Here is a 16,194-nt window from a genome sequence, read left to right on the forward strand (position 1 = left end):
AAGAAGCAAGCTCATGCTTGCAGTTGTATTTCACAGAAATGGTGAACACTCGGTCCTGAGAACTGAATTCCATAGATGGTGAGTCAAGGATTGCGCATCTATGGGCTCAGTTCTTATGGTCTGGTGTTCATAATCTTCACGCCGTGACAAGAACCCACCATGTTTAAAAACAGCCTTGTTACAATTTATCTACAGTGATGTAATCTGAGAAGTATTTCGGTGCGTGTCAACACTAAAGTCACTTCAGCGCAAAGTGACTTATTCCGGTGGCTGGGTTGCCACAGGACCAACGCACATGAACGAACAGTTGCATAGTCTATCAGCATGTGGGGGTCAATACCACTCTCACCCTACCAGACGGCTGCCACTGATTTACCCGTCCAAAATGTGTAAGTGCATCCATTTTCTCCCATTTGTGTGAAAAGACCAGCCTTTGCTCATAATGTAGTTTTAATGCACTTAGACGGGATTACAGAGTAAAAGGCAGTCCAGAGATTCACCACAGTTTAAAAAGTGTCAGAAAAGACAAAATGTACACAAAACAAGGGTCTTTTTATACATCATCAAATTACATTTTTAAAAAAACATCTGGAGATTTTTTTAAATTATAAAATCATGTGTAAATGGTGCTCCTTATTTGACAAAACAATATTAATTTTACATTTCAAATAAGTAAAGAATGTGTTCGGCAATGAAATATGTCTGTGGGGCGTTGAATAAAAATGAGGGAAAATGATAAAGGGGGGTGGGGGGTGTGAACAGAAATCATGAAACAATCAGGCATGGAACAAAACGGTGTCAAAATTACTGAAGGTACAAACAGATGTCCCATCAATGGAATGTTGGTTTAAAAAAGGTTAAGTACCTAACCGTTCTAAGAATGAGGCACCACAGCACAAATATAGAGCATTTTTATCCAGATGACAAATGAAACTGAACTTGGCTGAAACAGATCTGGTGTCTTTCAAAAGCTGCAGGAATAAAGAGGCACCGATAGAGTCTGAATCTCAGCCAGACTTTGTGGTTCATGGCACAATTGTCTCAGGATTGGCACACATTTCTTAAAAATCCACAGCCAATAAAAGAGTTTTACTTTTGGATCAGTGTCAACTATCAAGCTTTATATCTCCTGACAGATGCTGTGATCTCGTTCAATATGTAAAATCATGAGTCCAGAATTATTGGTGATTTAGGCAGTCATTTAATTACCATTCTTATGCAGACTGCGTAGACTTCAGTCCTATGTAGTTAGTGTGTAACATTCTATGATTTTTTTACTGACAGCTTTCAGTCTCATTCATTTGCTAACAGTTTTTCAGAACCAAAAATGGTTGCATATGTCATACAAATCACCTCAAGGAAAACCACAATCAGAGCACTACAACCCATGCTGTGGCAGAGCAGCCAGTTTCCCTGTGCACTTCCAATTCTGAAGCATCACCCCAGAACACTTCAACATGAAACAGGCCTGATGCTGTGGATCTTAATGATGAGAGGCGAGCAAAGCAGACTCCCAGCATCAACTCTTTCATGTAACCTTTTGAGTAGATACCCGCTGGGGACCATTGCATTGTGCATACCAAGATTCATTTCAAATAAATGAAAATACATCTAGACTTCTATAGGCCCATCTATAGGTTGTTCTATTGGCTGAACCTGCCTAAATCTGATAACAGTCTTCTTGTGCCTGTGGTTAACATTTTATTTATTTTTTAATTTAAAATAGCAATAATAACATCGTGTTTACCGCATACAGAAACCTAAACACAGAAAGATGTTCCATTTTATCAGATATCTTAATTCAGTTTGTAACTAAATATGTAATTATTCAATCATAATGCAGGGTATGGATCTCTTCTGAACTGACTAAGTGACCTACCAATCCAATACATCTTTGGCATGACAGTGTGGTGGTTTCAAAAAAAAAATAAAATAAAAATGAGTCTCCATTTGTAACAGGGCCTGGCTTCTTTCTGCGAGGCTTTGAGTGACAGCTGAACAACACACCCCACACGTACGAGGCAGCCCTGGAACACTAACAGGCCCTATTTCCACCTGCGTCTGCAGCTGCGAATATGTCGTTACCCGGCCCCATTCCCCAAACCGTACTTTTGGGCCTATCCTGAAACCCGTTCTCACTGCCCAGGGGAAAATTTAAGAACCATCTGAACCACTGGTAACGTGTGGGACCTTGATGGATGCTCTGTGGTCTCGGTGAGAGGGACGAAGTCACGGATGCCCCTTCTCACCCCCCCTTGTGCCCCTGGTCTTTTTTGGTGTGGGTGTGGAGTTGGGGGTAAGGACAGGTCAGCTAGGAGCTAGGAAGCTTACGCTAGGAAGCGGCCAAAAAGCCGACACTGCCAACCTGACCGAGAGGGGAAGCAGAGACAGCCTTTGCTCAGGGTTGGGGGGGGGGGGGGGCATCTTGAGTAAATCAGAAACAGGTTTTTAAAAACAGAACCTATTCTATACTTCATCCATGTGCAACAGAAACAATAGGCCAAAGGCGGTCTGCTGTGGGCGTGGCATCTGATGGCCTTGGGACCAGGCCGGTGTCCGGCGCTCAGAGAGCCAGAGGAAGCGAATCCGGGCAGGTCAGCTACTGCAGAGGGCTGTCAAACACAGAGTCCGGCAGGATGGAGATCTTCAGCTTCCTCTCAGGCCAGGAGTACTCCTTAGGCAACTTGGACTGCATGTGGGGGAGAGACACTGAGAGGTCACCAATGTTCCCTCAGAAACATACACAAATTCACTGATGGGATTTTCCTCAATCCGCCCAGAAATGCCGAGTTTCAGACAAAATGTCTCAGAGGTAGAGGACTAAAGCACACCCCTGATAAATAACATTTTTTAAATAACAATGCGATCCTCCTCCTACCTCCTCACTTCCATTAAGGTCCTGTAGATCCTCAAGCATTTGTTCCACAAACTCTTCAGTCAGCAGTATCTAAAAGCAAATGAGATTTAAATCACAAACTGCCGCTCCTGCTTTAAACAGAAAGCACTGAACTATACAGAGCATTGTCTCCACAGCACAGGCACAGCAGCTAATGGAACTGCTCACACATCAATCCCCTGCCTGTTGACACATTATGAACCTCAATTATTCCTGAAGCCATCAACGTTTGTAGCTGAGAAAGATCCACTCCACGCACAACCAAAACGGAACTGAGAAAACACCCATAGACTCCCAGGAAACACTTTCAGAAGCACGGTCTGCTGTCCACAGCTTTGTTAAAAACAATTCTGTGAATTCTGATGTGACCAGTACAGCACACAGCCATTTATATTCAATGAATGTGACCTGCATAGCCCACTGTGGTTTAATCTTTATGAATGTGACCAGGATAGCCCACTGCAATTTAATCTTTATGAATGTGACCAGGATAGCCCACTGCAATTGAATCTTTATGAATGTGACCTGCACAGCCCACTGTGGTTTGATCCTTATGAATGTGACCAGGATAGCCCACTGCAATTTAATCTTTATGAATGTGACCTGCACAGCCCACTGTGGTTTGATCCTTATGAATGCGTGCTGAATGGGGCTCACTGGGTTGCTGTAACAGCCTTACTCTGTGGAAGGGGAGCGGTCCTACCTGCAGCCAGGGTCCGTGCGCTGCATAGGGATGCTCCTCCGTGGCGAAGGCTCCCTCCACTCCCGAGGACACGAAGGTGATGGCCGTGTCGCCCGTGATGCTCTTATACGTGAAGTGCCTTCCATGCAAGAGCCGGCCCCTGCAGAGGACAACGCAGGAGGGGGGTTGTGGGCATGGGGAGGCCGCAGGTTTCTAACATTGCGCCACAGGCAGGGCCCTCTCTCTTTCAGATCAGAAACTCTTCAGCTACGGCTCCTTTTAAAAACCAGCCAGTTTCTTCTACAAATCAAATAGACATTTTAGCTGTGCAGTCTGCTAGGGGGTCATCCCTACCCCCACTCCTTAAATACATACATACAGAAAAAAAATATTAATGTTTATAAAATCAGTTTCCCCACACAATGGGAACATTTTCATTTTATCATTTTAGCAGATGACAACTGATGAATCCGAGTATTCTGTGCCTTGCTTATGTATCATAATTTCCATGGTAAACTCTGGTGTACTGCAGTCTAGAAACAGGTTCAGGTCACTGGCCAAACTGGTAGGCTGACCTGGCCAAGGTTAATAAGTAAATCTCCCCCCACGTTTCACTGCAATCGTAGCTTGAGAGAAGAGTGAGCTAATTAGCTAACGAGCTTATAAAATGCCTTTTCATGCAGCATACAACTGCACCAATAAATAAGGTTAATAAAAATGGAGATAACCTGGACCAGGTCTGTTTTGGTAAATATCCTTACAAACAATCTTGCAGAGACAGTCAGACATGGTCTGTTGCACTTATACACGGCGTAATACAAGAGAACTGGCATGTGCCCGTTGCCCACCACCACCAAACGACACTGCTAAATTAAGATTTACAAAAACTTAGGAAGTGAACCTAATGAAGACACTTTACAGACTGTGGGGCAGAGTCCGGGGAGCGTGGGAACCGTACCGGAGGCACAGGGGGATGAGGGTGCCGGACTCCTGGTTGAATCGGAGGTGCACGCTCTCCAGCTGCCGCGTGCGCACCAGCTCGTGAGGGACGATGGCGGCCGAGCTCTCGCTCTCCAGACTGTCCTTCCGGCTCCTGGAGAGAGAGAGACAGAGAGAGACACACACACACAGCCAGTCACCATGGTGACAACGCAGGAACTACAGCTCCCCCTGCTACAGCACAGTGACGACACAGGCGTCGTTTCAACACCGGGCTACCACAGTTCCACTGGGCATGAACACTTTACCGCCCAAATCTGACAAAATGTGATCAGGAAGAACGATACCAGATAACCGTCAGTCTGCAAACTAAAATATGCAACGGACTTCCATTCACAGCCTCGCTTTTATTCTGTAATAAGGGCTCTCTCTCTCTCTGTCCGCAGTGTCAACATGAGCAGAAAACCCAAGTGATACCAAAATAAAAGTGGTTCTCCTTCCATACCACATTTCTGGCTGTGTTGGGCTCGCTCAGTCTTTGACACGTAAAATAAACAAATAAAACATTCCACAAGGGTAAAAAGATTGCCCTGAAAACAACTCTGAAATTTAGTTGCAGCTGAGAAGCAAATTGAACGCCTAGATGCAAACTAAGGTATTTAAATAAATCTCAGGATTGTATCAGCAGGGCGAATACTCAACTTAAATTTGCATCACATTTCAAATATCTAACCAAAAACCATTGTTTCCTAGTTCCCATAAAAGTAACTATGCTGAAACTAAACTCAAAAAGTGTAAAATAGTTACTGTAGTATTGTGTGGAAAATATTCACAGGCTCCCCAATAACACTAGAGTGCCTAAGGTGTGTAAAGTATGTAGTATAATACAAAAGCTTTGCAAGATATATTTATAGTTGAATTTCTTATTTTCTTTAATACAATATTTAACTATTTCCAAACATATATTGAAAATTTGTGTATAATTATTGTATTGCATTAGAAAAGGCTTAAAGGAAACCTTTGTAAACATGTAGCAGCGATGTGCAATTCATTCCTTTATTATCTGATATGTATAATATATTTTACTTTATCATTATTCATTTTTTCCACTCGCTATCTGGTCAGATTCTGCTGGATCTGCTCCAGGCTGTTATTTTTCTACGGTCCCCAGAGCTACTTTTGCCGCACCTTCTCAAGTCAGCTAGATGTACCTCATCGGACCTGTGTTTTGCAGTTGTTCCAGTGACCTTAGGTATGCACTTACTGTATGCCGCTTTGGATAAAAGTGCCTGCCAGATAAATATAAAGTAACGTAATGTAGATTGACACTAGCTTGCTAGTCAGTCGTCAGTCGTTTAATTTGTAATTCACTGTCTATAATCAGACAGTTTTGTTAGAAATGCCATGTTCATCACAAGATACCTCTCCACAGTTGAATCAGCATTGATAACTTCAGCTAATTCAAAGCAAAACAGCCGACCGGAGCTAGCTTAGCCAGCCAGCTAGTGTAGTTCATGGGCCTGTATCACAAAGCAGGGTCAGCTGGATAAAACTCAGAACACCTCCCAAACCTGGAACATGGACTGAAGTAAAAAAAGAGCTGTTCCGGGTTTTACTCTACAGCTAATTCCTTAATCCTGCTTTGTGGTACTGGACCCCAGGATGTGTCTGTCTGTGCCTGTGAAACCAAAACAAAAGCTGAAGGGGCGTGCCCAAGCAGCCCCTGCCAGGGCCAGCTGACCACCCCCCCTCCCCCCACCCAGACTGGCATTTTGCCTGCCTAGATAACACAAAAGGAAATACAGCGACCATGCAGAACCTAATATGAATCCCAATAAGAGATTATTGGACAACAACACAAGAAGCTCCACTTGGTTATTCATGGAGAGTGCGGTGCATTTTTCTTTACAATATTCAGTATTTCAAAGGAGTGCAGGTGGCACAACTGGCAGTCCCAAAAATGGGGATTAAAAAAATGGTTCCCAAAACAATAGAATCCATCAAGTGGTCAATCTGTCCTGATATTCCAGCGGGCCGGAGAGAGTGCTCAGCGATAACCATCCTGAGAGACATTTATGACCTAGGGGGAAGAGTACTTCCTGACAAATGAAGAAAAATCCCATCCCTGAATTTGAAACACAAAAGCTGAGTTTGGAGGTAAATGCAGTAGTGCTGAAGCTGCTTGTACTGTTCGTCTTATTTTACTGTATGAATGTACGTCTGTTCCTCTGTTTGGGAGAAGGAGTACGGCCAGTGACGCAAGACAAACTTTAGAGAAATCTGACTATAAAGTATAATCTAATCTAATCTAAACCAAAATAAAGACTGAAGGCAAACTCACTGATATTCCAGATGTGACGGGCTACCAACCGAGCACTACCCTGTTCTGCTCAAGGAATCCCACGGAAGTGCCTCATAGAGTTTGGCCCTGAATTTTTTTGGGGTACATCCAATTTTGTGCCAACATACTTCCAACTTAGTAGCAGACTCTGAAAACCAAAACTGGTACATTACTGAGCCATTTCCCTCAATCAGTCTCGTCTGACAGCGGCAGGACAAAATCAGTACTATACTTTGTTTAGCACTCATGGGTCATCTCAACCTTGAGACCATTCTGACAGTAACATCTGCACACTGACCATTAATGATCAAAGGTAATGATGCACACTTTATGATATCTTAAAAACACATTTCTTAACAGCCATACATTTAGAGAAACAAAGACTAAGGGAGTGTTCCTCACGTAGATCATAGTGGGAGCACTTTAACAAAATGGCCTCTGATAGGGGTACTGACAGAGGGAGGATTTCGCTTTCTCTTGGTTTGCTCTTACCTTGAAGTCTGCTGGCTCTGCAAATGGCCCATTGACGGTCTATGGAGAAATTAGGGGGAGATTTGTACCATAGTGAAGAGAAGAAAATACTGTTCATGTCTACTTAACTGTGCATTTAGCTAACAGGTGAACCAATGTGCTCGACTCAAACAACTTTTTACCAATAAAAAAATTTGTTTTTTTCCTTCAGCTGTCCTGTCTTCAATCTGTAATGCATTCCCTCATTAACAGAAAAAGAGGTTACATCAAACCGGTTTGTGAGAGTTTACATTGGCTTAAAGAAGTAAGCATTCATGATTCCTCAATTTCATTTTACAGGAGACTTAGAACTGCTTAGTTAATCAATTGCTTAAAAAACATTTTTATGACCTGAGAAAATAATCTTAGTTAATCCACCGACTCCCGAAAAAGCTTCTGGCATTCTTCACCGTTCCCCCACCTGACCACCATAACACTGTTGACTCATTATAGAACTGGACAGCATATTGCAGAAGACCAGATTCAGAACAGCTCAGAGGGCAATAAGGCTGACTTTTTCCACGAAGTTGCAACCTTTTTACACACGATGAGAGCATGAGACTGTCGGAGTGGTCACAAATTTCCTTGGTGGAAGGAGAGCACTAACGATCTGAAGTGATGTGTCACACCACAGTGAAAGAAAGCACCGCTTCAACTGGATAAGGACAGACCATGACAGCTATAGCAACCAACATCACGCTCAGAACAGCAAGCTCAGAGACTTAACTCTAAGCTCCCTCAATATCACATCCTAAAGTCATTCATGTCACAGTGCAAACAAAACACTGGAGCTTACCATGAACCTCACACAGATAAAACATGGCCGCCTACAGAAAGCTGAAAGAACTGGGGAGACCCAACTGATGTCTGCTGGGCAGGACCAGGCGCATGCAGAGTCCAGGGGGGCTTGAACCCTGCACTTTGGAGGACCTCTCACTCAGAAAGTGCCCTCCCTTGGTAGTCCATCCCACCACATATTAAGTTTTCTTTTTTCTACTCCTCACAATTAAAAAAGAGCACTAAAAAAAGGGAACCCACATTAAAAAGGATCCCTCCACCACACACAACCCCTATGGTTTTGCCTTGCTCCTCATCATAGAATAGTCAGCACTGAGTTGAGTGGCAGCATGAGCGTACTGTTCTAGGTAGTGAGTCCAGATATCCGTTTTGTGTTTCTGTGTGTGTGTGTGTGTGTGTGTGTGACCATGGCCTTAAAGACGAAGGATGATGTCTGTTTGTAACTGTAGAGAAGGTGATCTGACCTATAGAGCAAGGTCATATGTATCACACTGAACAAATTAAAATAGTGCGAGATGACTGTTTGGAAAATGGTGGTGCGGCTTGAGTTTTGGAGCCCCTGCCCCCCACAATGTCTGTGCCCATCTCTGGGAGGGACACGGCAGCTAGAATACCCTACAAACAGGAACTGGAAGCTGAGATAAAGCAAAGCTGCTTTTGAATAAGAACATTTCCGCCAAAACTCATTCCATCGCAGAATGTACTTCAAGCGTTGAGCTGAATCTCAGGCACGCATCGTTTTTTTGTGTATGATATGCCATTTTAATTCAGGATTGGTTTGATTTACATGTTGAAAGGGGAGAACCCTATCTTTTAGGATGGAGATAATCGTACTGTAGATAACATTACAGGCATTTTTTGGCAGACGCTCAGATAAGTATGTGTTGTAGAGAAAGGCTGATAATTGGAGGAATGTGATTTCTCCTGAGTAATCACAAAATACTAATTTTAAAAGGCCCCAAAATGTCTCAACCACAGGCAGAGCATGTGGGCATGTCATGAGTACATACATCCAAAGCACATACACTCTAACAGCTGATAGCATTATAAGATTTTCAGTAATAAAGCAAATACTACTGGCCCAATAAAAACTTAGGCTCTGAAAGTCAGTATTTCCAAATTGATCAGGAGAGCTCCTAGTCCTGTAACAGAGTAACGTGTTTAGCATCGGGGGTCACAGGGTTTCACTGAGCGCCAGTGGAGAGAGGTGCACTGAGACACTGAGGCCAAGGCAACAGGTTCTGTGTGCTGTGGGCGGAGCCCCAGGGGTCTGCTGGAGCCCCGCCCTAAGGGGAGGAGCCCTGAGCTGCCGCTGGGTAAAGAGGAGCAGAGGAATGGGAGACTCACTGGGATCGGTCGTGGCTCTGTCTCTGGCCGCTGATTGGTGGGAGGACAGCTTTGCTGTTGATCTCCAGTCCTTTCCGCAAGGCCTCTCGGATTTGTTCTGTGTCTGCAGGGTGTGCAGTGATGACATCAGATGATGTCACATTGCAAGTCACCCCCCCCAATAAGGACAAATAAGGTAAATTCAGGAGCAGCTCAAGGAAAATAAGACAACAGAATTTCTGTCACAAGTATTTGAGGAGTGTAGATGCACTGTACTGTAGACCTTATATCAAAAGGGTATTGACTAAATACGAACAAAAACCACCAAAAATCAGTTCACCGGGTTCACCAGAAGGAAATGCCTTAGAAACTGAAATTCACTAATGAACTGAGTGGATCTCCCCATTACTTAAATAAGCAGACCGTTATGGTATACAAGTTTGAGCTGTAGTTAACTTTTCTATTGTGTTACTGCGGAAAATAAATCGATGCCCAGTGTTCAGCATGCAGTTACAAAATGTGCATCCATTTACAGGTAATCACACATTCATCCTGACTACAGTTGTCCGGTCATGCTTTCTGATGCTATGAAAAGAACTACAAAAGCGGGGTTGCTGGGAAGGCTCTGGTTGGGTGCTGACCTTTGTCGGTCAGGTGGCGGGGCTGCGACCCCACACAGATGCTGCGGCTGTCCTCATCGTCGTCGGGCGGCCGGCTCAAGTCGTCCCAGGAGCACTTGGCACTCACCCCGCTCAGATTGGACCCGTCCGTCTCGATGCCCTTGTCCACTCTCTCCTGCTTGATGAGCAACCCCCAGCACACAAAAAACACCGCAGAACCACGGGTTAAAAAACTCCATACACCTACACCATACAGAGGCGTGTCGTGATACGCAATACTACACCATGACGACATATTTGACCATATTTCCTTTTTGTCTTGATCCTTAATTTTACCAGAAAACCCCACTGATATAGACATTGTGCCTGGAACAGAAGGCTCCCTGGAGCTCCTCTAAAATGTTGTCTTGGCTATTTCAGAACACAGAATGTGCAAGCAGCGAAGACAGGCCAAGCGGACGTATCAATGACACGGCTACATATTCAACAAATAACACGAACGCAGGGTAATCTCAAAGAGACAAACGCGTGAAGAAAAAGCCTTACTTGTAAGTGAGGATCGATGTCGAATATCGTCTCTCCTCTCCTCATGTCTGTTATCAGCCAGGGCCCCCCAGCGCTGAGAAAGAAAGGGAGGAGGAGGAAAAGAAAAGAAAAAACATCAGAGTTATCAGGCAAAAAAAACTTCCACAGAGAGCAGACGTGCGTTCAAGATGACAAACGTCATTGCCGAAATAAGTTTTTGCGGCCAACAGTAACCATTTAACGATTTTAAATGAACATTCCATTTAGTTCACCACCAACGCATTTTTACTAAATGCGACTAAAAGGAAAAAAGCAACTTGGCCACGGTGCTACTGCGTTTGGGTTGGGGAGTGCGGATGTCTGCAGGGTGCGGCTCTCCTGGACTGGAACTCACTTCCCCGTCTCAGTCGGTTTCTCACTTCCCTGGCCCAGTCCGTTTCTCACTTCCCTGGCCCAGTCCGTTTCTCACTTCCCTGGCCCAGTCCGTTTCTCACTTCCCTGGCCCAGTCCGTTTCTCACTTCCCTGGCCCAGTCCGTTTTTCTCACCTTCCCCTGGCCCAGTCCGTTTCTCACTTCCCCGGCCCAGTCCGTTTCTCACTTCCCTGGCCCAGTCCGTTTCTCACTTCCCTGGCCCAGTCGTTCTCACTTCCTGCCCAGTCGTTCTCACTTCCCTGGCCCCTGCCAGTCCGTTTCTCACTTCCCTGGCCCAGTCCGTTTCTCACTTCCCTGGCCCAGTCCGTTTCTCACTTCCCTGGCCCAGTCCGTTTCTCACTTCCTGGCCCAGTCCGTTTCTCACTTCCCTGGCCCAGTCCGTTTCTCACTTCCCTGGCCCAGTCCGTTTCTCACTTCCCTGGCCCAGTCCGTTTCTCACTTCCCTGGCCCAGTCCGTTTCTCACTTCCCTGGCCCAGTCCGTTTCTCACTTCCCTGGCCCAGTCCGTTTCTCACTTCCCTGGCCCAGTCCGTTTCTCACTTCCCTGGCCCAGTCCGTTTCTCACGGCTGCAAACGGGGGCTACTCACACATGGACTCCGCGTAGCAGCTCAAGGATTCCCTGTCCGTTCCACTGCTGCGCCGCCTGCAGCTCCTCGGTGCACACGCCCACAATCTGGGAAAAGGAGACAAAGTCGTCACCGTTTCAGACACAATCTGAGGAGGAAGTACAAGTCATTCCAATTCAACCAGAAAATGTAGGGAAATTAATCTCATCTCACGGTGAGCTACCATGGTCAGGACTTATGTTTCGCGGCCTGCGGGTGCTGGTCAGTCTAAATACTGAACCAAGTAAATTAATCTCTGTATTGATGAAAAGACTACTAATGCCCTACAAATGCACAGCTGGCAACCGGAACAAATCATTTTACTAAAAAAAGGTTTTTTTGGGGGGGGGGGGGGGGGGAGGAGAGGCATGCCTCTTGTTATTCTCAGGAAGGAAAAGTCTTCTTTCTAGAATCTTCCGGTGCTTCATTCACCTGCAGGAAGGTGACTAGTCCAAAGGGGGTCTGGGCCGACTGCATCTGGGGGTCTTCTGTCAGCAGCATGTGCTGGATGCGAGACTCGCTGTTGTCCAGAGGGCTGTGCCACGAGACGTGGTCCCCGCTGCAAAACGTGTTTTCTGCAAATGAACGCAAAAACAGAACGGGGGCGGTCCATCCGCGGTCAGGTGACCTGGGGACTACAACCTGCGCTCAAAAGCGGGAACTCTAACAGCAGGAGTGTGACAGAACATGCACTACACACTGGCTTAGCTCCCCTGAGGACAGCACTGCACAGGCTCAGGTCCCCTCAGCACCATAATACATACAGGCTCAGCACCTCTCGGGACAGCATTGCACTACTTACTGGCAAAATGTATTCTGTACATATTACGGCAATGTGATAATTATGCATATTTTGCCATCGACACATCTTTTGGGCCAGCAGACAGGCAGGTCCCCTCAGCATTGTACGACACTCTGGCTTAGTTTCTCGGCACTGCACACTGGCTCATGCTTAAGGCATTGGTAAAGAAACAAGTAAGACCGCAATGACAGTAGAAAAAGAGGGGGAAGGAACGTACCTGACTGGAAGACGTATCGTGCCAGCCCCTGCATTAGCTCTGCTGGCCACGTAGGGGGCGCCGTCTCCCCTGCTTCCCTCTTCAGCCTGAAGGTCAGTTCAAACCCAAAACCACTCGGGCCATCTGCACCTGTAAATCTGTTCCAAGACAAGCAATATTGCAACATGCTGACAAGGGCCAGTAACTATAATCATGCTTACACTAAAGTAAAACTCGGTTTTTCCTCACAATCCAAATGTCTTTGGATCCAATCATTTGGAAGTTAGGGTTAGTTAGTATTTGTTTTTTTTTTTTGTTTTTTTGTGTTGTTGGGAATCCTTTTTTTTGTTACTAATTGAATACAAGAATTACTATTTTATCAATCTTTTTTTCTCTCCCCTCTCTTACAATTAGGTGAAGGAAGTGGGGGTGAGACTTGACCTCCAATGTAGGGGGTGGTTGTGGGGGAAAAAGAAAGCCTTTTTTTTTTAGTACTATTGACTGGATAAGCAATACATCTTCAAAGTTAAACACTGAAATTCAAAATTCTCAGCACTTACTCATGCACCCTGTTGTCTCCATACAGGTCACTCAGGCCAAAGCTGACATAGTGCCAATGCTCCTGAACATCCTGCCCCGGACAGCCCACGTTCCTGTACATGCTAATGTAGTCTAAAGGGTCCGGGCCCCCTAACCTGTGAAAGGAAAGAAACATCACGGCACTGTAGCTTAGGAAATGAGAAACATGCAGCATTCCATATGCCTGCCATACAACTCAGAGTCAAACCATACATGCAGCTCCAACATCAGCAAAAACAAATCTGTGCAGAGCTAAGAAAATCTTACACGTTGCCAACGATCATGTTCGTTGCAAAATTCAGGATTTTCAGCATAGTGCGGACTAGATTCTTATTTGGCTCCTTAAAGAGCAACTGTTTCAGCCTGACTCCTACAGTTTAGAACAATTCTTCATGTGGTGCTTGGTGTAGGTGTGCCCAACTCATCCGCACAAAGTATTCTCAAACGCTAGCGGGCGATATCAGTTTTTCCAGCCAAATAATATAATTTCAGAAATGCTGAAATAATGGCAATGATAAAAATGTTCCATTATAAAGTAGTCATACAAACACGATTACAGTTTCTATTTTAAGTGACCTAGAGTGCAATTACTCTTTAATGTTGCTTTTTTGACAGGTACTGCTGCATTGGACCAGGGTTAACATGTCTGTTTATGTCTGATTGCCAACTTTAAGCCTTCTGAGGTATGCATCACTTAGGTACAATAAAGAGGTCATTTCACCAACATCACAAATATAGATGAACTATAGCAAAATGATACCTCCTCAATGAGAGCTTGTGCAATGAATATTTCAACTTCCAAATGAACAAAATGGCTGAGCAACTTAGCACTTACTGGGAGGTCATTTGGGAATTCAATTTCAAACAAGCTACCTGCAGAGAACACAGACTTAAACTGCCTTTGGATATTCATGGAAATTACGTTTGCCATTGATAAATGTAGGTTTGTGTATACTGGGCAGTTGATTTTATTTACAGTATGCATGAGTTGGTACATGTTCTTATACCCCAATACACATTTACAGTGAGCTCCATAATGTTTTGGACAAAGACATACATTTTTCTTGATTTGGCTCTGTACTTCATAATTTTTGATTTGTAATCAAACAATTCACAAGCAGTTAAGGTTCACATTCTCAGCTTTTATTAAAGGGTATTTTTTCATAATAATCTATAAAGATACTGATCTAATCCATAGTCTTTCTTCGGACCCACTGCCTGCAGTTGTCCTTGAAAAAAACATTTCTACTATTGAAATCAATACTTTTCTTTGTAACACTTCTTTACTCTCAGTCTCAGAAATATTTTGCTTGTACTGAAGATGTTTTGTTTGATAGCTTTGCCACAAATCTGATTCCATAGTTTTGAACAGGTGTGTATAATGTTTTAATTTAGCTAGCCAAGTTAAACGTACGAAAATGTACTCGCCAGTTAAAAGGGCTTATTTCCTTAAGTTCCCTTCGGAAAATAATTTATCTATTTTTTTCTGTAGCTACTCAAGTAGTTCACTACTCTTTAAATTGAATTTTCTAGGACTGACATGCATGCATCGGTTTTCGAGTTTCAAAAATAAACCAAATCTATGAACCATATCGAATCTAACGTTATAACGGGTACTGATATTAACTAGCACGTAAGCAAACTTTCTCAGTCGAGAATTTCCCAAAATAAACGTCAATAGCTAGCTATCGTTAGTTAACGTCGTGCAAAATGTAATACATTCACGTTAGCCTAACGACACTAGCCTTAAGTACCCTTAATTTATGATAGACTACATTAATTAAAAAAACAACTAATGAGAACTAACAGCTACCCAACTAGCTACAGACAACAAAACCGCTGATGTCGATCTTATTTGGTAACTGTAGTTAGCAAGCCACATAGATACACGATAAAGAAAACTGCTAGCTAACGTAAGCCAATTTAGCAAACATTAGGGGTAGAGCTAGTTACCGTTAGGCTAGCCTACCTAGTTCATCAACTTTCTGGGTTATCTTCACGACGATCCGTAACGCAGCCTAACTAGTCTGGCAAATATATTCACTACTACTTTTACCATGCATCTCACAGTTAATATATTTAGCATTAGCGAAAATAAATTAATTATACATACCAATACTTAACGATAGCCGTTACTTGCAGCGGGTTTGGCTGATCAGGATACAGCCGCCTGCACTCCGTGTAAATTGCTTGCAGACCAGTGGGGAACAGCGACGCCAGCCCGTGGGCTGCGGCGCCGCTGCTAGGCCGCATTTCATCCATCTCTCACAGATCCAATTCAAAACGAAGAAGGGAATAGTCACGAAGAAAGACAAAAAACAAAACGTTTTCTTAACTACGATAACTACAAACTCTTAGCTTTCGTGTTGAAAGTGTCTTTTTTTTCTACCAGGTTACTATATTTAAAAGTTATATTCAATGTAGATCCTTGTTGCGCCTCCCAATTTGATAAAACAGCAGCTTGTTGCTTCTCAAAAAGCGTGATTACATTGGTGATTTGGAGTAAGCAGCATGTACTCAACTCACTGAACTCTATGATATGGAACGAACGTCACCGCTTGATTCGACTGTCGAAGTTGCAGAAACCAATATGGCGTCCAGTGCACCGCACCTCTCAATTTCTTCATAAGCTATAATGGAAGAACTCATGACTTTTTCTGCCAGTCGAATACGTCTACAGTCACATTTCCAACCCAGTTATACCGACATTACATATAAGAATCAATGCATGATTTTACTTGACACGATTCGGTAACGAAGTTATAGTCTAGATGTTTTATTCATCGTACTAAGCGGATAGTTCAACACTAGACTCTGGTTGGTTGTATTGAACACGTGATAATGCATCGACGCTGTATGGACTACAAAGACCATCACGAAGAGGTTGAACAACACCACACGAAGTATCTGGAGCGAGCTGTGATAGGCCTATTTCACAAGATG

At 44.0% G+C, this 16,194-nt stretch overlaps 1 protein-coding gene across 4 annotated transcripts; it reads right to left on the reverse strand.

Moving 5' to 3' along the window:
* Positions 1-432: 432 nt before the first annotated feature.
* Positions 433-16,025, reverse strand: sufu (suppressor of fused homolog (Drosophila)). Of its 4 annotated transcripts, none has more exons than XM_064316867.1 (13): positions 15,365-16,023; positions 13,233-13,367; positions 12,694-12,830; positions 12,107-12,249; positions 11,657-11,742; positions 10,659-10,731; positions 10,134-10,287; positions 9,514-9,616; positions 7,351-7,389; positions 4,537-4,671; positions 3,600-3,738; positions 2,879-2,947; positions 433-2,689 (listed from the first exon to the last, which is right to left on the reverse strand). In XM_064316867.1, the coding sequence occupies exons 1-13, from the start codon at positions 15,511-15,513 to the stop codon at positions 2,600-2,602; spliced, it is 1,452 nt and encodes a 483-aa protein (XP_064172937.1). In that variant the 5' UTR covers positions 15,514-16,023; the 3' UTR covers positions 433-2,599. The 4 variants fall into 4 exon arrangements, with proteins under 4 accessions (XP_064172937.1, XP_064172936.1, XP_064172939.1 ...); XM_064316866.1 differs by having other exon boundaries at positions 10,134-10,290; positions 15,365-16,021; XM_064316869.1 differs by lacking the exon at positions 7,351-7,389 and having other exon boundaries at positions 15,365-16,025.
* Positions 16,026-16,194: the final 169 nt, after the last annotated feature.

This window comes from Anguilla rostrata, chromosome 18 (assembly GCF_018555375.3).
Source record: "Anguilla rostrata isolate EN2019 chromosome 18, ASM1855537v3, whole genome shotgun sequence".
Taxonomy (NCBI): domain Eukaryota; kingdom Metazoa; phylum Chordata; class Actinopteri; order Anguilliformes; family Anguillidae; genus Anguilla; species Anguilla rostrata.

Excerpts from the sequence above, each read along its gene's own strand:
- sufu (XM_064316866.1), bottom strand. The coding sequence starts at position 15,513 with ATGGATGAAATGCGGCCTAGCAGCGGCGCCGCAGCCCACGGGCTGGCG. Across the intron at positions 12,250-12,693 it reads ACGATACGTCTTCCAGTCAG|AAAACACGTTTTGCAGCGGG; the intron begins GTACGTTCCTTC and ends GTTCATTTGCAG. Across the intron at positions 7,390-9,513 it reads CAGAGCCACGACCGATCCCA|ACCGTCAATGGGCCATTTGC; the intron begins GTGAGTCTCCCA and ends ATTTCTCCATAG.